This window comes from Microtus oregoni, unplaced genomic scaffold, assembly GCF_018167655.1.
Source record: "Microtus oregoni isolate MIOR12 unplaced genomic scaffold, Mior012 000072F_ref0000427, whole genome shotgun sequence".
NCBI lineage: Eukaryota > Metazoa > Chordata > Mammalia > Rodentia > Cricetidae > Microtus > Microtus oregoni.
The window spans coordinates 4,194,379-4,214,123 of NW_024543979.1; the positions used below are offsets into that span (position 1 = coordinate 4,194,379).

Sequence of the window (19,745 nt, forward strand, 5' to 3'; positions counted from 1 at the left end):
GAAGGGGGTAAGGCAAGGTCCTGGCTCCATGAATGCTCAGACGCAATGCTTGAGCTCCTGTCTTTCCCACCTTATATTCCTCTCTCCACCCAACCATATTCCTTCCTGTCTCCACCTCCCTAGTGTTGGGATTAAAGGCATAGGATCCCAAATACAGGCATGAAAGGTGTGAGCCACCACCGCCTGGCTCTGTTTCTCTTTTAGGCTGGATCAATTTCACTTAGCCCAGAGTAGCCTTGAACTCACAGAGATCTGTCTGCCTCTGCCTCCCAAGTTCTGGGATTAAAGGTGTGCACCGCCACTGCCTGGTTCTATGGCTAACTAGTGCCTCGTTCCACACTCTGATATTCAGGCAAACTTTATTTGTTAGATCACAAACCACACCAGCACCACATATGAAAACTGGGCATGGTGGATATGTCTGTAATAATAACTGGCACCAGTACCATATCCATGAACTCCAGGGTCAGTGAAAGACCCTGTCTCAAGAAATAAAACAACAGGTAGAGAGCAGCAGAGAAGAGCACTTGGCGCCCACCTCTTGCTTTCGTATATGCGTTCACACCCACACTCCACACGTGTGCACACCTCACACGAGATCACACACATGCATGCACACATCACACCACATCACACACATGCATGCATCACACACAGATCACACACGTGCATGCGTTCACACCCACACTCCACACGTGTGCACACACCACACGAGATCACACACATGCATGCACACATCACACCACATCACACACATGCATGCATCACACACAGATCACACACGTGCATGCGTTCACACCCACACTCCACACGTGTGCACACATCACACGAGATCACACACATCAGATGTCACACATGCATGCATTTGCACCCACACTCCACACACATGCACATATCACACACACAGAGCTCACACACATGCATGAGTCATACACATGCATACATTTACAACCACACTCCACACACATGCACACATCACACGAAATCACACACATGCATGCACACATCACACCACATCACACACATGCACGCATCACACACAGATCACACACATGCATGCATTCACACCCACACTCCACAAGCGTGCACACCACACCACATCACACACATGCATGCATCACACACAGATGCACGCATCACACACAGATCACACACATGCATCCATTCATGCCCACACTGCATACACATGCACACATTGCACACATACCAACAAATAAAAAGGGTTTCCTAGTGATAGGAAGAGTGTGTGACAGTGCAGAAAGTTCCGATGAAAGCAGAAATACACGTTTTTCTGTCTATATGTACACACACTTATTAATATTTAACTTTAAACTTTCTTCCCTAGATAATACATTTGAGGTCAAACTATTGAAAAACAGCTCGGGCCTAGGATTCAGTTTTTCTCGAGAAGATAATCTTATACCAGAACAAATCAACGCCAGCATAGTGAGAGTTAAAAAGCTCTTCCCTGGACAGCCAGCTGCAGAAAGTGGAAAAATTGATGTTGGAGATGTTATATTGAAAGTGAATGGAGCCCCGCTGAAGGGACTGTCTCAGCAGGTGAGCCGTGATCTTGGACAGGAGCAGTATTTCAGTGCTCTGAGGATGGGCCAGTGGGTGAGCTGTCTGCTTCCTGCCAGTTTATCTCCGCCTTCCTTTGTCATCTTTCCTCACACCCTCCAGGAGGTCATATCTGCTCTGAGGGGAACGGCTCCTGAAGTGTCCTTGCTCCTCTGCAGACCCCCGCCCGGCGTGCTACCAGAAATCGATACTGCGTTTTCGGTAAGGCTGTGGGATACTAACTTCCGTTGTACATTATGGGTCAAGTGGTGTGCTGAGCAGATCCACTGGCTGCTGCGTTGTTTCCTCGTGGGTTGGTGCACTGGGTTTCACACCTCGATACTGAACAAGGAACTGCCACCGCGTGTGTCAGACTCTCCTGCACACTCCATCTTTGCCGTGTCTTCCTCTCTCTCTCCACTCTCTCAATTCTGAACTTCTAGAGAGCTAGACTTTCAGGGATTTGCTTTCTAAGTGTATCAGACTTGACCAGACAATAAATTACAAAAGTGTCATGTCCGTCTGTTCACTGAGCTAAACAGAGAACAGCCCTTCTCATTTGCATGTGGGTAAAAATGAGAGTTGAGCAGTACCTGAGGTTAGTGCCCTGCCCAGGTTTCTCAGGAACCTTGCTGCTATGAGCCTCCCCTATTGCAGAAGCTGTGGCTTATCACATTGTAGACCAAGTAGTGGTAGAGGACTTGGCACTGAACGGCCATCTCTATATCACCTCTGCAGCTCAGGAAACAGTGGGGAAGCCATGGCTGGGAAACGGTGCACAAGACTGGACCAGCCAACAGTCAATCATATGGAGGGACTTAAGAGGTTCCAGCCCTCCCTGAGGGACTGGTTGTTTGGTGGGTGTCGTTTCTTCAGTGGTGTAGCCGGCCCCAGAAATGTCGTCTGTGCCCCAGTGAGTGACTGCCCACTTGTACTTGGGCAAGAAACGAACTAAACTCCATGGGTGACACACACACAAAGATGGCGCCACACTAAAAAGAAGACTTGTGAAGAAGGTTCGAGCAGGGGAGGAGGTGTCAGAGATGGGAATCGGATGGAACTGAGAAAAGCTCATTAAAGAAGTCATTGAGAATATTTGTCCCTTAAAAAGAATCAGAATCTAGAAAAAAGGGCTATATTTATTTCTTCTATGTCACAGAGTAATTTAAAAATCTAAAAATGTGTTTTGATGGCATTTTACAAGAAAATCTGCCTTTGATCTGTCAGCTTAAAGGGGGCTCTGCTCCCAGTGGTGCCTTCTGGCTCTGGAGGAAGAGGAGACTGAGCCAGGCACTCTCACCCTCATACGGGGGCAGCGGGATGAGCCTGCGAAGAGGACATAACAGCACAGTGTTTCTGAAGCTTTCATTGGAAGTAGCATTTGAAGGAACCACATTGAAGGGACTGGAAAGGGCGCAGACCACTCTTGCAGAGTCCACCGCCAACTGCCTGAAACTCCCAATACCAGGGAACCTCATGCCGTCTTCTGTCCTCCCCAGACAGGTGCACACATGTGCACACGCACACACACACACTTAGACGCTCAACAAAGACTACATTGATTTGAAGCATCAGATAGGATGGGTTGAATGTAGCACTCTTGAGTACATCAATTGATCAAGTATTTCTAGAAACCAATTTAGAAATATTTTAAAAGGCCTTTGAAAACATCCTATGCACAACAGCCTCGACAGTTGCAGAGAAAAGCAAGTTACAGGGAAGTTTTCATGCATGCGTGCATAGAGGCTTGCCTAGATTTCTGTTCGTGCCAACAACTGTGTATCCAGGAATGGAGGCTGAAATAAAGGCAGCCCTCCATAAAACTATGATAAGCTCAATGTGTTTCCAAAGCACATTTTAAAACTTCAGAACAGGGCAGGAGAGAAGGCTTAGTAGTTAAAAACGTTCGCTGTTTGTCCAGAGGACGCCAGTTCAGATCCCAAGACCCAGGTTTAACTCCTAGTACCCACATCATGCAGCTCACAACTTCTGGTAACCCCACTTCCAGAGGACCCTTTGCCATCTTCTGGCCTTTGTGGGACCTGCATGCATGTGGTGCATGCACAGTGCATGCACTCAGGCACATATAAAATCCTAAAGCTTAAAAAAACATACCAACTTTTTTTTTTTTAATCTTTTTTTTTATTTTTTATTTTAATTTATTTATTTATTAAGAATTTCTGCCTCGTCCCCACAACCGCTTCCCATTTCCCTCCCCCTCCCCCGATCAAGTCCCCCCCCCCTCATCTGCTCGAAGAGCAATCAGGGTTCCCTGACCTGTGGGAAGCCCAAGGACTGCCCACCTCTATCCAGGTCTCCTAAGGTGAGCATTCAAACTGCCTAGGCTCCCACAAAGCCAGTACGTGCAGTAGGATCAAAAACCCACTGCAATTGTTCTTGAGTTCTCAGTATTCCTCATTGTCCGCTATGTTCAGCTAGTCTGGATTTATCCCATGCTTTTTCAGACCTAGGCCAGCTGGCCTTGGTGAGATCCCAATAGAACATCCCCATTGTCTTAGTGTGTGGGTGCACCCCTCGTGGTCCTGAGTTCCTTGCTCGTGCTCCGTCTCCTTCTGCTCCTGATTTGGACCTTGAGATTTCTGTCCGGTGCTCCCGTGTGGGTCTCTGTCTCTGTCTCCTTTCATCGCCTGATGAAGGTTAATATTCCTGAGGATGCCTATGTGTTTGTCTTTGGATTCACCTTATTTAGCTTCTCTAGGAACATGAATTATAGGCTCAATGTCCTTTATTTATGGCTAGAAACCAAATATGAGTGAGTACATCCCATGTTCCTCTTTTTGGGTCTGGCTTACCTCACTCAGGATAGTGTTTTCTATTTCCATCCATTTGTATGCAAAATTCAAGAAGTCCTTGTTTTTTACTGCTGAGTAATACTCTAATATGTATATATTCCATACTTTCTTCATCCATTCTTCCGTTGAAGGGCATCTAGGTTGTTTCCAGGTTCTGGCTATTACAATGCTGCCATGAACATAGTTGAGCATATACTTTTGTTGTATGATAGGGCCTCTCTTGGGTATATTCCCAAGAGTGGTATTGCTGGGTCCAGGGGTAGGTTGATCCCGAATTTCCTGAGAAACCGAAACACTGCTTTCCAGAGTGGTTGCACAAGTTTGCATTCCCACCAGCAATGGGTGAGTGTACCCCTTTCTCCACAACCTCTCCAGCAAAGGCTATCATTGGTGTTTTTGATTTTAGCCATTCTGACAGGTGTAAGGTGGTATCTTAAAGTTGTCTTGATTTGCATTTCCCTGATCGCTAAGGAAGTTGAGCATGACCTTAAGTGTCTTTTGGCCATTTGAAGTTCTTCTGTTGAGAATTCTCTGTTCAGATCAGTGCCCCATTTTATAATTGGGTTGATTAGCCTTTTACGGTCTAGTTTCTTGAGTTCTTTATATATTTTGGAGATCAAACCTTTGTCAGTTGCAGGGTTGGTGAAGATCTTCTCCCAGTCAGTGGGTTGTCTTTTTGTCTTAGTGACAGTGTCCTTTGCTTTACAGAAGCTTCTCAGCCTCAGGAAGTCCCATTTATTCAATGATGCCCTTAGTGTCTGTGCTGCTGGGGTTATACATAGGAAGTGGTCTCCTGTGCCCATGTGCTGTAGAGTACTTCCCACTTTCTCTTCTATCAGGTTCAGTGTGTTCGGACTGATATTGAGGTCTTTAATCCATTTGGATTTGAGTTTTGTGCATGGTGATAGATATGGATCTATTTTCATTCTTCTACAGATTGACATCCAGTTTTGCCAGCACCATTTGTTGAAGATGCTCTCTTTTTTCCATTGTATACTTTTAGCTCCTTTATCGAAGATCAGGTGTTCATAGGTTTGTGGGTTAATGTCAGGGTCTTCTATTCGATTCCATTGGTCGACTTCTCTGTTTTTATGCCAATACCAAGCTGTTTTCAATACTGTAGCTCTGTAATAGAGTTTGAAGTCAGGGATGGTAATGCCTCCAGACAATCCTTTATTGTATAAGATTGTTTTGGCTATCCTGGGTTTTTTGTTTTTCCATATAAAGTTGATTATTGTCTTCTCCAGATCTGTGAAGAATTTTGATGGGATTTTGATGGGGATTGCATTGAATCTATAGATTGCTTTTGGTAGAATTGCCATTTTTACTATGTTGGTCCTCCCAATCCAAGAGCAAGGGAGGTCTTTCCATTTTCTGGTGTCTTCTTCAATTTCTTTCTTCAAAGACTTATAGTTCTTGTCAAGTAGATCTTTCACTTCCTTGGTCAGGGTTACCCCAAGGTATTTTATGCTATTTGTGGCTATCGTGAAAGGTGATGCTTCTCTGATTTCCCTCTCTGCTTCCTTATCCTTGGTGTATAGGAAGGCAACTGATTTTTTGGAGTTGATCTTGTATCCTGCCACGTTACTAAAGCTGTTTATCAGCTGTAGGAGTTCTTTGGTAGAATTTTTGGGGTCGCTTATGTACACTATCATATCATCTGCAAATAACGAAAGCTTAACTTCTTCCTTTCCAATACGAATCCCCTTGATCTCCTTATGTTGTCTTATTGCTATTGCTAGAATTTCAAGCACTATATTGAAGAGGTATGGCGAGAGTGGACATCCTTGTCGTGTTCCTGATTTTAGTGGGATGGCTTTGAGTTTTTCTCCGTTCAATTTAATGTTAGCTGTTGGCTTGCTGTAAATAGCTTTTATTATATTTAGGTAGGACCCTTGTATCCCTATTCTCTCCAAGACCTTTATCATAAAGGGGTGTTGAATTTTGTCGAATGCTTTTTCCGCATCTAGTGAAATGATCATATGGTTTTTTTCTTTCAGTTTATTTATATGGTGGATTACATTGATAGATTTGCGTATGTTGAACCAGCCCTGCATCTCTGGGATGAAGCCTACTTGATCATAATGGATAATTTTTCTTATGTGTTCTTGGATTCGGTTTGCCATTATTTTATTGAAGATTTTTGCGTCGATGTTCATGAGTGAGATCGGTCTGTAATTCTCTTTCTTGGTTGGGTCTTTTTGTGGTTTTGGTATCAGGGTAACTGTAGCTTCATAAAAGGAATTTGGCAATGACTCTTCTGATTCTATATTGTGAAATACCTTAAGGAGTATAGGTATTAATTCTTCTTGGAAGTTCTGGTAGAATTCTGCATTGAAACCATCTGGTCCTGGGCTTTTTTTCGAAGGGAGATTTTTGATAACCATTTCTAATTCTTCGCGAGAAACCGGTCTATTTAGATCATTCACCTGGTCTTGGTTTAGCTTTGGTATATGATACTTATTTAAAAAAATGTCCATTTCTTTTGTATTTTCCAGTTTTGTGGCATACAGGCTTTTGTAGTAAGATCTAATGATTCTCTGAATTTCCTCTGTGTCTGTGGTTATGTCCCCCTTTTCATTTCTGATCTTATTTATTTGCGTGTTCTCTCTCTGTCGTTTAATTAGTTTGGATAGGGGTTTGTCGATCTTGTTGATTTTCTCCAAGAACCAGCTTTTTGTTTCATTGATTCTTTGGACTGTTTTCTGTGTTTCTATTTTGTTGATTTCAGCCCTCAGTTTTATTATTTCCAGTCTTCTACTTCTCCTGGGCGCGTCTGCTTCTTTTTTTTCTAGAGCTTTCAGGTGTGTTTTTAAGTCCCCAATGTATGCATTCTCCGTTTTCTTTAAGTGGGCACTTAGTGCTATGAACTTTCCTCTTAGCACTGCTTTCATTGTGTCCCATAGGTTTGAGTATGTTGTCCCTTTATTTTCATTAAATTCAAGGAAGACTTTAATTTCTTTCTTGATTTCTTCCTTGACCCAGGCGTGGTTCAGTAGTTGACTGTTCAGTTTCCATGAGTTTGTCGGTTTTTTGGGGGCAGCGTGGTTGTTGCCTTCTAACTTTAATCCGTGATGATCTGATAAGACACAGGTGGACACTGAGATTTTTTTGTATCTGTGGAGGTTTCCTTTGTTTCCGAGTATGTGGTCAATTTTTGAGAAGGTTCCATGAGCTGCAGAGAAGAAGGTATATTCTTTCCTATTTGGGTGGAATGTTCTATAGATGTCTGTTAAGTCCATTTGCTTCATTACCTCCAATAATTCTCTTAATTCTCTATTAGGTTTCTGTCTGATTGACCTGTCCCTTGGAGAGAGAGGTGTGTTGAAGTCTCCTACTACTAGTGTGTGTGGTTTGATGTCTGCCTTGAGTTCTAGTAATATTTCTTTTACATAAGTAGGTGCTTTTATATTGGGGGCGTATATATTCAGGATTGAGACGTCCTCCTGATGAATTGTTCCTGTTATGAGTATAAAGTGACCGTCTCGGTCTCTTCTGATTGATTTTAGTTTGAAGTCAGTTTTGTTAGAAATTAGTATGGCCACACCTGCTTTTTTCTTAGGACCATTTGCTTGAAACACCTTTTCCCAACCCTTTACTCTGAGTAGGTGCCTGTCTTTGTGGTTGAGATGTGTTTCTTGCAAACAGCAGAATGTTGGATCCTGTTTTCGTATCCAATCTTTTAGCCTGTGCCTTTTTATAGGTGAATTGAGCCCATTAATATTAAGTGATATTAATGACCAGTGGTTGTTTACTCCGGTTATTCTTATTGCTTTTGGTAGTAGAGATTGTGTGTCTCCTTTCTTTGAGATGTGCTCGTGAAGGGCCATTAGATGCCTGGGTTATTGTAGGCAGTGTTGGCAGTGGTGGATTCCTTGGGTTGCGATTTTCCTTCTATTACTTTCTGTAGGGCTGGATTTGTGGCTACGTATTGTTTAAATTTGTTCTTATCCTGGAATGTCTTGTTTTCTCCGTTGATAGTGAACGATAGCTTGGCTGGGTATAGTAGTTTGGGTTTGCATCCATGGTCTCTTAGCTTCTGCAGAACCTCTATCCAGGACCTTCTGGCTTTCATAGTTTCCATCGAGAAGTCAGGTGTAAGTCTGATCGGTTTACCTTTATAAGTTACTTGCCCTTTTTCTTTTGCAGCTCTTAATATTCTTTCTTTAACCTGTATATTTTGTGTTTTGATTATTATATGGCGAGGAGATGTTTTTCTTTGATCCAGTCTGTTTGGTGTTCTGTATGCTTCTTGAATATTTAAATGAATATCTTTCTTTAAGTTGGGAAAGTTTTCTTCCATAATTTTGTTGAAAATATTTTCTGAGCCTTTGAGCTGTGACTCTTCTCCTTCTTCTATTCCTATTATTCTTAGGTTTGGTTTTTTTATTGTGTCCCATAGTTCCTGAATGTTTTGTGTTGAGAATTTGTTGGCTTTGCTGTTTTCTTTGATCTGTTCGTTTATTTTCTCTATGGTGTCCTCAGCATCTGAGAGTCTTTCTTCTAGCTCTTGGATTCTATTGATTATGCTTGTTTCTGTAGACTCAGCTCGTTGGCCTAGATTTTCCATATCCAGCTGGTCCTCAGTTTGTATTTTCTTCTTTGCCTTCATTTCAGTTTTCAATTCTTGAACTGTTTCCATTACCTGTTTGATGGTTTTTTCTTGGTTTCCCATGGTATCATGTACGTATTTACTCATTTCTTCAAACTTTTTGTTGTACTTCTCATCCATTTCTATAAGGGCATTTTTTACATGTTGTTTAAGGGACTCTATTATCTTCATAAAGTCGATTTTTTCCACTTCTTCTGTGTTAGGTTGTTCAAATACTTCTGTTGTAAGATCATTGGGTTCTGATGTTTTCATGTTGTTTTTCGGATTATTGGGTGAGTTCTTGCCTTGGCGCCTGCCCATCTCCTCCTATTGATCCTATCCAATGGATCCTTTAGAAACCGGATCAGGTTTCCCTGCTGGCCAAGGGCTCCGCTTACAAAATGCCCTCACTCTCTTTTGTGGTTCCTGCTGCAGGCCAAGAACCCTCTCACCCCTCCGAAGGATCTTCAGGACAGGACCAGGCTCCCCTTGTGCCAGTGACCTGGCCAACCAAAGGCCTACCTCTTTGATTCAATTGTAGTAGGGCGATCTGCTCTCCTTATTGCAGCCTGTCCCAGCTGCTTGGGTCTGGCCACCGCTCAGCTGCGTCTGGCGCCGCCGCCGTGCTGCCGCCGCCGCTGCGCCGCGTCTGGCGCCGCCCGCCGCTGCGCCTCTGTGCGTCTGGCGCCGCCGCCGCTGCGCCTCTGTGCGTCTGGCGCCGCAGCTGCTGCGCCTCTCCCAACTTTTTTTTAACTTAGAAAATATTCATGAAGCCAGGCGGCGGTGGCGCACGCCTTTAATCCCAGCACTCGGGAAGCAGAGGCAGGCGGATCTCTGGGAGTTCGAGGCCAGCCTGGTCTACAGAGCTAGTTCCAAGACAGGAACCAAAAGCTACAGAGAAACCCTGTCTCGAAAAATAAAAAAAAAAAAAAGAAAGAAAGAAAGAAAAGGGAAAGCAAAGAAAATATTCATAATAGAATCCTAAATTTTGAAAATGGGATACAAAGTACAACATATAATTCTAATTCTAATTTTAAAATGTAAGTCAGGGTTGGCAAGATGGCTCAGAGAGGAAAGGTACTTGTTGTATTAGCCTGTTATCAGTGGGATCCCTGGATTTCATGTGAAGGTAGAAAGAGACCTGACTTTACAGAACTGTCCTCTCGGCTCCACACACATGCCGTGGCACAGGCGGACACATGCACACATACAAATACCATGACACAAACACACATGCACACACACACACCATGGCATGGTCACACACATATACACATGCACACATACCATGGCATGGTCACACACATATACACATGCACACACACACCATGGCATGGTCACACACATATACACATGCACAAGGACACATGCCGTAGTGTGGGCGCACACGTACACACACATAGACACTTGCCATGACGCCCACGCAGGCACACACACATACCCCCCACACACAAAGGAAATAACTAAATTTTGAAAATAAAATATAAATCAGGCTGGTGAGATGGCTCAGCAGGAAAGGGCACCTGCTGGTAAGCCCAAGGACTTTAGAACCTCTCTTGGTGGAAAGAGAGAACCGATCCCCACTGTTCTCTGCACTGTGGCATCTCCACACTGCACAGTTGTACGCAGAATGAGTTGATGTGCCAGCAGAACAGTGTTGCTCGTACAGCGTCAGCATTTGTCATCTTAGAGTGCTCGTCTTTAACGAGCATGAATTGCGCTCACTATCAGAATATTTGCATTTTGTAGAAAGGACTGCTACTTAGCAGTTCCTTCAGCTATTGACCGTGTCTGAAGTTAATGTATGTTGTCACGATCTGATGTCCTTCCGTGTGTCCCTCTCAGACTCCGCTCCACTCTCCAGCACAAGTGTTTCTAAACAATAGTAAAGAGGCTTCTCAGCCGTCGCCCTTCTCCGTGGAACCAGGCACCAGCTCGGATGAGAACGAGCTGTCTGGCAGAAACAAGGAGCAGCGCAAGTGTCCCTCCAGGAGAGAGAGCTCTAGTGACAGCAGCCTGGGTGGAGAGGACGACTCTGCGAGCGCTCCAGCCCAGAAACCACATGTCTCCTGGCCTTCAGCGTTGACTCAAGCTCTGAATGACGTGCTGTCCCAGGCACACAGTCAGCAGGAAGAACCCGCATGTGCCATGTTTTACCTCCCTCGGAAAACACCGAGCAAACCGGAATTTGAGAACAGGTATTGCCAGGGTGCATGGTGTCCAGAGCACCTGGTGGTGTAGCAACGGCAGCAGCCATACGAATTGTTCCAAGAACGTGACATGTGGTGGTGGAGACGTGGCTTAGTTCCCAGCACCCATACCAGGCAGCTCATAGCCTCACAGAATTCCAGCTCCAGGGGATAGGGCAGCCTCATTGCCATGCACATACGTACACATGAGAAACACAGGTTTTTTAACGGATGGAATGCCTGTGGATTCAGCATGGTTAGCAAGCAGTGGCTCATTGGAGGTCTTGATGATGTGTCTAACAGTTTTAGTTAGCTCTCAAGAGCTAGCAGATGTAAGTTCTCCAGACACGCGGTGTGACGCTTGCTTCCCTCTTGAGCATATTTGTTAGTAATTAAGAAAGTGGTTTCCCAATACAATTTAACCAGAAAGAAAAGAGATGTATTTAGCGAGTGGTACTCAGGGAGGTTAGAATTACAAGGGGAAGCAAGGAGGATTTGCGGATGATAAGATCCGGAGACGGGGAAAGGACGTGTTTGAAAGCATAGGAAACTGCAGCACAGACATGCAGCTGCCTTGGCTGTTGGTGTCTGTGTGTTTATGTCCAGCCACACTTGCCTACATCTCCCCCTCCCCCCTCCCCTCCTCCCTCCCGTCTTGTCCCTACTTCCTTTGTTCCTGTTCTTTCATCCAAAGTGACCATGGGAACTAGGTGTATCATCCCAGTTACTTGGAAGACTAGGGGAGGAAAGATTTAAAGGCCAGCACGGTCAACCTGTAAGACCCTCTTCAAATTAAAAAAAAAAAGATTATAAAGGGCAGGAGATAAGAACAGAATGCTTATTTAGCATGAATAAAACCCTAAGCTGAATCCCTGCTTTAGGAAAATAAATACTTCAGGAAATGGATAAATGACCAGAAGAGTAAGATTTCTTATTTCTCTTTTTCTTATTGAGTTGAAATCCAAATTAGACCCCTGATAACATTAGCTTCCATCTTGAATAACAACGAGGAATAGAAGATATACTTATATCTAGCTTGTCTTACTGTCATTTTGCAGCTTAAAGAGCTTATTCGAAGTTGAACCTGCATGGAGAATCAGTAAATGGTAATACCAACATATAGTAGACATTGAATAAACCCATAGTCTGAAAACTCGTGAGGCTCTCCCTCAAATCCGGGCAGAAACATCCAACTGACTGTTGGCTCTGAATTGTGCCCACAGATAACACTGCTTCCTTTATCTCCGCAGCCATCCTCCTCTTCCTCCTCCACCGCTGGATGTCAGTCCTGGACAGACCTGCCAGCCCCAGTCAGAATTTTCTGCTTCTGACTCTGTTGGGAAATACTATACACATCTCGCTTCTGAGCTGAAGAAACCAGAAAACTTGACAACTTGGAAAAATGACTTGGGAAACCACCTTGAGGACTCTGAGCTGGTGAGCAGTGTTCTCTGTTACAAGCAATAAAGCAATTGTCATTTTTCTCAATGCAGGTATAGATGCATGCATTTTCTGTTAGCTGGAGAAAAAACTGTTGTAAAGTAGCCCATATTACATTTACAAATACAAAAACAGCCCTTTCTGACATTTTCCTGGTGAGAAATTAGGGGAGGATGAAAAATGCTGTATATTTGTCCCTGGCTTTCTCATGGCCTTGTTGCCATCTTAGCAGACACCTGCAGACAAGTCCCCTAACTCTTCAGAGTCCAGCAGCTTTGGTTCTGCAGTCTTCTGACTTCAGAGGGCTGGAAACGACGGAATGAAGCAATGCATGTAAGACTCGTAGCACTGCATTCAGACCCTGCTACGGACAGGTGCTCATCACTGCTTTTTTTCCTGAATCTCTGAATTACCTACTGAGTGTGTGTGTGTGTGTGTGTGTGTGTGTGTGTGTGTGTGTACACATGCATGTGGATGTGTATTCACATGGGTGAATGCGTGTGCTCATGCATGTGGAGACCAGAGAGCAACCTCAGATACTGTTTCTCTGGAGCCATCATTTTGGTTTTTGTGAGACCAAGTCTCCCATCTGTCTGGAACTCAGCAAATGGGCTAAGCTAGTTGGCCAGAGAGCTCCAGGGATCTGCTTGTCACTGCTTCTTCAAGGCTGGAATTATAAGCATACACCATCATACCTGGCTTATACCTGCTGAGTGTGTGTACACATGTGCGTACACACGCATGTGCCTTACATGCACACACACACGATCATGTACGGAGGGTCCGCATGTAGACACACGTGCATGTGAAGACCAGAGGGCCCCTCAGCACTGAGACTACTGGTGCTTGCCACCACAGCCAGCTTTTGTGTGGAATCCAGCTCAGGCCCTCATGCTATATAGCCAGCACTTTACTGACTAAACTCTGCTTCGTGAGTTAGGGAGATTCCAGTGCTTGAATATAATTTATCTTTAAATTTTTGTGTGTATGAGTGGAGTCTTTACACTGTAGTGTAGCCTTAAAACTTTACCTAGAGAGAGAGAGATAGATATGGATTCACTTTGAGATTTTCATACATGGATAAAATGTGTGTTGATGACATTTACTGCCCCACATTCTTTCCCACGCACTCCTTTTAGATCCAGTCCCATCCGTCATCTCCACTCAAGCTCAGGTTTTTCAAATAACCCACCAAGTCCAGTTTGTGCTGCCCATGTCCTCCCAGATGTGGGGCCATGGGCTGGAGCACGGCTGACCTACCAATGGCTACACTCTTAAAGAAAACAGTCTCTCCCTAGCCCATCAACTTGTCAGTGGCTCCTCAGCTGGGGGTGGGGACTCATGGGTCCCTCTCTCTTCTATGCTGCTGTGAGCTGACTGGCTTAGTCTTGGCAGGTCGTGGGCAGCCACAGCTGCAATGAGTTCATGAGTACCATGGTCCCGTCACATCCAGAAAACAGCTTCCCTCCAGTCCTTCCTGACCTCTGGCTCTTAAAGTCCTCCCACCGCATTCTTCCACAGTGTTCCTGAACCTAGGGAAGGGGATATAGCATCGGTGAGCCATTTATGTGTGAACGTTCCATACACATAGTCCCTGAGCTTTGGCCAGTTGTAGCTGCATTCATTTTTTCACTGTACAAAGAAACTTCCTGATAAGGTGTGAGATGCACAGATATTTAGGTATAGAGTTGACAGATTTAGAGGGAGATTGTCTGTTCACCAAAATAATGGTAGTATTGGTACGTGGAGCCTGTAAACACTCCAACCACGTGTTCTTGCCGTGATTTGCACTACTGAGTGTGTGCCTTTGTTAGGGTTTCTGTTACTGTGAAAAGACGACGATCTGGACAACTCTCACAAGGAAAACATTTCATTCAGGGGGCTGGCTTGCAGTTCAGAGGTTCAGTCCGTTTTCATCATGGCAGGGAGCATGGTAGCATGCAGGCAGATGTGGTGCTGGAGCTGAGACTATTATATCTTGCAAGCAACAGGAAGTTGACTTACTGTCACACTGAGGGAACCTTGAACAAAGGAGACCCCAAAGCCCACCCCCATGGTGACACACTTTCCCCAACAAGGCCACACCTCCTAATAGTGCCACTCCCTTTGGGGGCCATTTTCTTTTGAATCCCACAGTGTGTATGTATCTCCCATTAAATCCAGTCAGAGAGCATTTGATTACCCCGCTTTTACCACTGTTGTACCATGGCTTATCTTGCCTTGCTTGTCACCAATAATAGTTATGAAACTTACACATTCCCTGCTAGTAAGACTGTTGGTAACTTTCCACCCTGGAGCTGGCACAGCACCTTCCAGCCCCAGCTAGCCATCAGGCAGGAGGCTTCCGTGTCCGGGACTAAGGTGTGTGGTGTCTTCAACAGCTGGATCTTACCATCAGTTTCTGCTGAATAACAAGAGCATGGCAATAGCTTACGTTGTTTTAGGTGTGTCTGTAACCTGCAAACAGCTTGTAGGAAGGTACCCCACACTTGGCACTGAGCTTTTTATTTGACAGCTTATGACTTCTGGAAGAGATATTATCCTCAGAAATTCCATCTAAACTTTCTTAGGAAAAGCATAGCATGGACATAGGAACTTTATAAAACCGTAGATTTCCATTCGGCTTTTTCAGCATTCTCAGTGTTGGTTAACCCTCTGCAGCCTCACCCCCATCCCTTTCCCCAGTTCTTACTCCCGCCCCCTACTTAAAGCATGAGTTTCTAAGCCTGCAAATCAAGATTAGGAAAAATTTCCAAGAATGATAATTCTTTCACATGAATTTAAAGTCAGACTTTTCCCACTATTAATCCAGAAATAGATGTTTATGTAAAAACATCATGACATAAGTAAAAAGAAGAGGAAAGGTACCTATAATCTCACCATCCCCAAACCATAAAGATTTTTTTTTTTTTTTTTTTTTATTTTTCGAGACAGGGTTTCTCCGTAGCTTTTGGTTCCTGTCCTGGAACTAGCTCTTGTAGACCAGGCTGGCCTCGAACTCACAGAGATCCGCCTGCCTCTGCCTCCCGAGTGCTGGGATTAAAGGCGTGCGCCACCACCGCCCGGCACCATAAAGATTTTAAATCAAAATAGTCTTTCCATAATTTTCATTTTCATATAATCGTGTGGTAAGGTGTGTATGTGTATCTGTGTGTCACAGGGAGGATGGGTGGATGTACATCAATATTTCGGTTTCATTCTTAGTAATAAAGTCTGTCATTGGCCATATAAGCATCCTCCCCTCCCAGCTGTTTGCTGTGCATCTTAATTAAAAGCGGCTACGGCACACGATCATCCAGACACTTCATATTTTTACAAAAACATCAGCAAACAACAGCTTCCTTTTGTGTCTCTTGCCTTCTGTCTTGGTTGTTTAAAAATGTGGAGGATTTTTTGAAACCATCCTCTCTAAAATGTAGTCTTGATTACCAGTACTTTCGCTTTGGCTCCTTGTGTATCTTGTACATGGAAGAACAAAGGCAGGGCTGAGGTGCAGCTCTGGGGAAGGCCTTGCCCGGCATGTGTAAGGCTCTGGATTTGATCCTAGCTCTTCGAGATAGAAAAAAAAAAAATAAAAGCTGAAGAGGAATAGGAAGGAGGGAGGGAAAGAGTCTTGAGACAAACACACAGCTTCATACTTAAAAATGTTACATGCTTGGAAAGAGGAACATTCTGTCTAGAATTGAGAAGACTTCTTTTAGCCAAGTTAAGTAAACTTAAGATTTGGGTTTCTCCTCTCTTAACCAAGGACAACAGTATTCATGTGTGTTTGTCTGTAGGACAAAGTAGACCCCTTAAATCAATCTGTTCTTTCTCTAGGAAGTCGAGCTTCCCATCACCCTAATTAAATCAGAAAAAGGAAGTCTGGGTTTTACAGTAACCAAAGGCAACCAGAGTATTGGTTGTTATGTCCATGACGTCATACAGGATCCAGCCAAGGGTGATGGCAGGCTAAAGCCTGGAGACCGCCTTATAAAGGTGAGACATTGAGTGTGGAGGTACCGCTCGGTGGGGTAGGAGCACAGGGTGCTCTTCTAGAAGACCTGGGTTTGATTGCCCACACCAGCATGTGGGTTGACAGCTTTCTGTAATTCCAGTTCCAGGAACCTCAGTGCCCTCTCGTGGCCTCTGCAGGCGTCAGGCACACAAGTGGTGCAGACATAGATGGAAGCAAAACACTCATGCATAAAATAAAATACACTTTTAAATGAGACATTTAAAGTAAATGGGTACAAATACAGGTGTCCTAATCCAGCTTCTGTTACTACTGTGAAATTCCTTACACAAGCACACTTTTAAAAGGAAAGAAGTTTAGTTAGCTCACACTGTGGGAACTTTAAGGACATGGCACCAGCCTCTCAGCCCCAGTGAAGGCATCAGACCTGCTTTATTTAAAGTTTCTATTGCTGGGAAGAGACACCACCATGACCAGAGTTGTGCAACTCTTAGAAAGAAAAACTTTTCCAGTTTAAAAGTTGAGTCCATTATCGCCATGTAGGTGACATGGTGGCATGCAGGCAAAAATGGTGGTGGAAAAGGAGCTGAGAATTCTACATTTTGATCTGAAGGCAACAGGATGTGCATAGCTTGAGCAAAAGAGACCTCAAAGCCCGACCCTACCGTGACATGCTTTCTCCAACAAGGTCACACCTTCTAATAGTAGCGCCCCCTCCCCCCATGAGCTTTTGGGAGCCAATTACCTGTGTTGAGAAAAGAGACCACATATCAAGAGGATGCCTGAGTGTCTGGGTTCTCACCACTTTCTACAGGCACACTTTCTGACCTGACTTCACCAATGACAGGTCCCACCACTGAAGACCAGTGTCCTAACTAATGTGAATTCTTTTGAGAACAAATCTGAGCCACATACAGACCCTATCAGTGACCAAAAGTAAATCAGCACTGGAGAAGGAAGTTGAGTTAATATGATAGTTTCTCTGGTTTATGTTTTCATTGCCCACCGCTTTAAACGTGAGAGGCTTCCACAAGGCAGAATGCCGCACGCCTGTAATCCCAGCTCATGGGAAGAAAAAGCATTAGGACCAGGAAATAATTCAAGGTCACTCTTGACTGCATAATGAGGTTAACATGAGACCCTGTCTCCAAAAAAGTCGGAGGGGCACAGACATAAGGAATGTAGCCCAGTTGGTAGCGTGTGTGTGTAGCTTGCATGAAGCCCTGAGTTCAAGCCCCAGCACTACCTAAACCCAGCTCGGTGGCACAAACCTGTAATCCTAGCCCTTAGGATGTGCAGGCAGGAAAATAGGAAGATCATTCTTCGTGACACCTTTATGCATAGCTGTTTGGGAATTGCTTCAACTGCAAGTCCTTTTCGTCTCTTCAGGTCTCTCAAGTCCATGAGACAGCAAGTTTCTTAAATTCTAGAGGATAAGATTCCTATATTAACAAAACAGTAAGGTGTGCATTCATTCGTTAGCGAATTTATGTTGTTTATAATAGCTTGATCTTTGTCCCTTGGATTTCTGCAGGGAAGAGGATTCGATAGAGTAGAGACTATGTCGCCTTACATCTGTTACTGGCTGGTACAGGTTTTCATCAGATTTCCCGTTCTGAAAATCAGCACTGGTTTGCCTCTGTCTCGTTTGTAGGTTAATGATACAGACGTCACAAACATGACCCACACCGATGCCGTGAATCTGCTGCGAGCTGCACCCAAGACAGTCAGATTAGTCCTTGGGCGGATTCTGGAGTTACCCAGGATGCCAGTGTTTCCCCATCTGCTGCCTGACATTACAATAACATGCCATGGAGAGGAGTTAGGTAATAAGAGCGCAGGCTTTGGTCGGTATGGTTTTCTTGGCATCCTGTGACTGAGAAACAATGGTTTTCTGTTCTCTGAAGGATTTTCTCTGTCTGGAGGTCATGGCAGTACCCATGAAGTGGTATATATCAGTGACATCAACCCTCAGTCGGTTGCAGCTGCTGAAGGAGGTCTGCAGCCATTGGATATCATCCACTATGTGAACGGAGTCAGCACACAAGGGATGACCTTGGAAGAAGCCAACAGAGCACTGGACCTGTCCCTTCCTTCTGTGGTGCTAAAAGCAACAAGGTACTGGGCCTTCCAGAATTCCTAATTCACAGCCATCTAAAGAGTAACATTAGAACAGAGTTCCTGATAGAGTCTAAAAAAACCAAGCATATCAGTGTAGCAGCATGATTCCAGCTAATAGGCAATTAGCACATATCAGAATGTCTTCAGTTGCAAGTAACAGAAATATAGCTTAATTCTGTTTGACCAAGAAAGGGAATTTACTGTTTTGCTTAATTTCCAAAGTAATAAGGTCGTCATCGGGCTCCCTTTTGTTCTTTCCTATTATCCCGTTTCTATCAGTTTTCTCTGTGGTGGTCGGATGACTGTGTCTGCTATAGTTATGTCTACCATGGTATAGTCATAAGAGTACAGACACCCACAGTGCCCGTGAGTCTGGCTTTCTAGGTTGTAGACTAAGCCAAGCTATGGGAAGGGAAAACTGACAGTTGTGTTTATGAGCAATTTCTTCCAAAATACAAGTGTAACAGAAACCCATCGGTAGACTTTTTGTTCTTTTTAGACTGTGGTCGTTTCCCTCATCCCTGACCTGACTCTCTGTGTGTCTAAATGTTGGATTGATATACAGTTGTTTTCCTTGGTGGAAGGGAATTAATGGGAAAAAGAAAACATTTTACGGAATTTCACATCACTGTCAAGCTTAGGTATAGGCTGAAACTTTTACCTCAAAATCCGAAGTGGACTCTTCATTCAGTCCTGGAGTGACATTCTGTCCCCTCCACCTGTCTTAGCTGCTGTCTCTACAGACATGTCCTCCATTTTTTTCCGTCAATTCTCTCCATTCTCGCCTTCTTTATAGTCCACGATAAATAACAGAAGCAGCAATGAAAGGACACGGTATTATGTCGGGAGCTATACCGGGGGTAGAATTTATCCCAGTTAGCTGCAAGCTAGTAACCCTAGACTGATACTACTTCATGGATTTTGGAAAAAGATGTATTTCAAGAAATAAAAGGACTTTTATTGCTATGGCACAGCAAGCACCTCTGAGTTAAGTTGTCCAGTCATCTCTGTTACCATGTTCCTAAGAGGGATGAGCACACGGATGGAGTCCAGTCATCTCTGTTACCATGTTCCTA

The 19,745-nt window shown here is 44.2% G+C and overlaps 1 protein-coding gene across 6 annotated transcripts in view; it reads left to right on the top strand.

Annotated features, from left to right (window-relative positions):
* Positions 1-19,745, top strand: part of Ptpn13 (protein tyrosine phosphatase non-receptor type 13) — a 192,181-nt gene that overhangs the window by 137,969 nt on the left and 34,467 nt on the right. For all 6 annotated transcript variants that reach the window (XM_041642029.1, XM_041642031.1, XM_041642033.1 and 3 more), the window contains 7 exons: positions 1,346-1,560; positions 1,684-1,782; positions 10,810-11,162; positions 12,404-12,590; positions 16,413-16,571; positions 18,203-18,374; positions 18,456-18,666. In XM_041642029.1, coding sequence (XP_041497963.1) covers positions 1,346-1,560; positions 1,684-1,782; positions 10,810-11,162; positions 12,404-12,590; positions 16,413-16,571; positions 18,203-18,374; positions 18,456-18,666 — 1,396 coding nt within the window. The remainder of the gene's footprint in view (positions 1-1,345; positions 1,561-1,683; positions 1,783-10,809; positions 11,163-12,403; positions 12,591-16,412; positions 16,572-18,202; positions 18,375-18,455; positions 18,667-19,745) is intronic.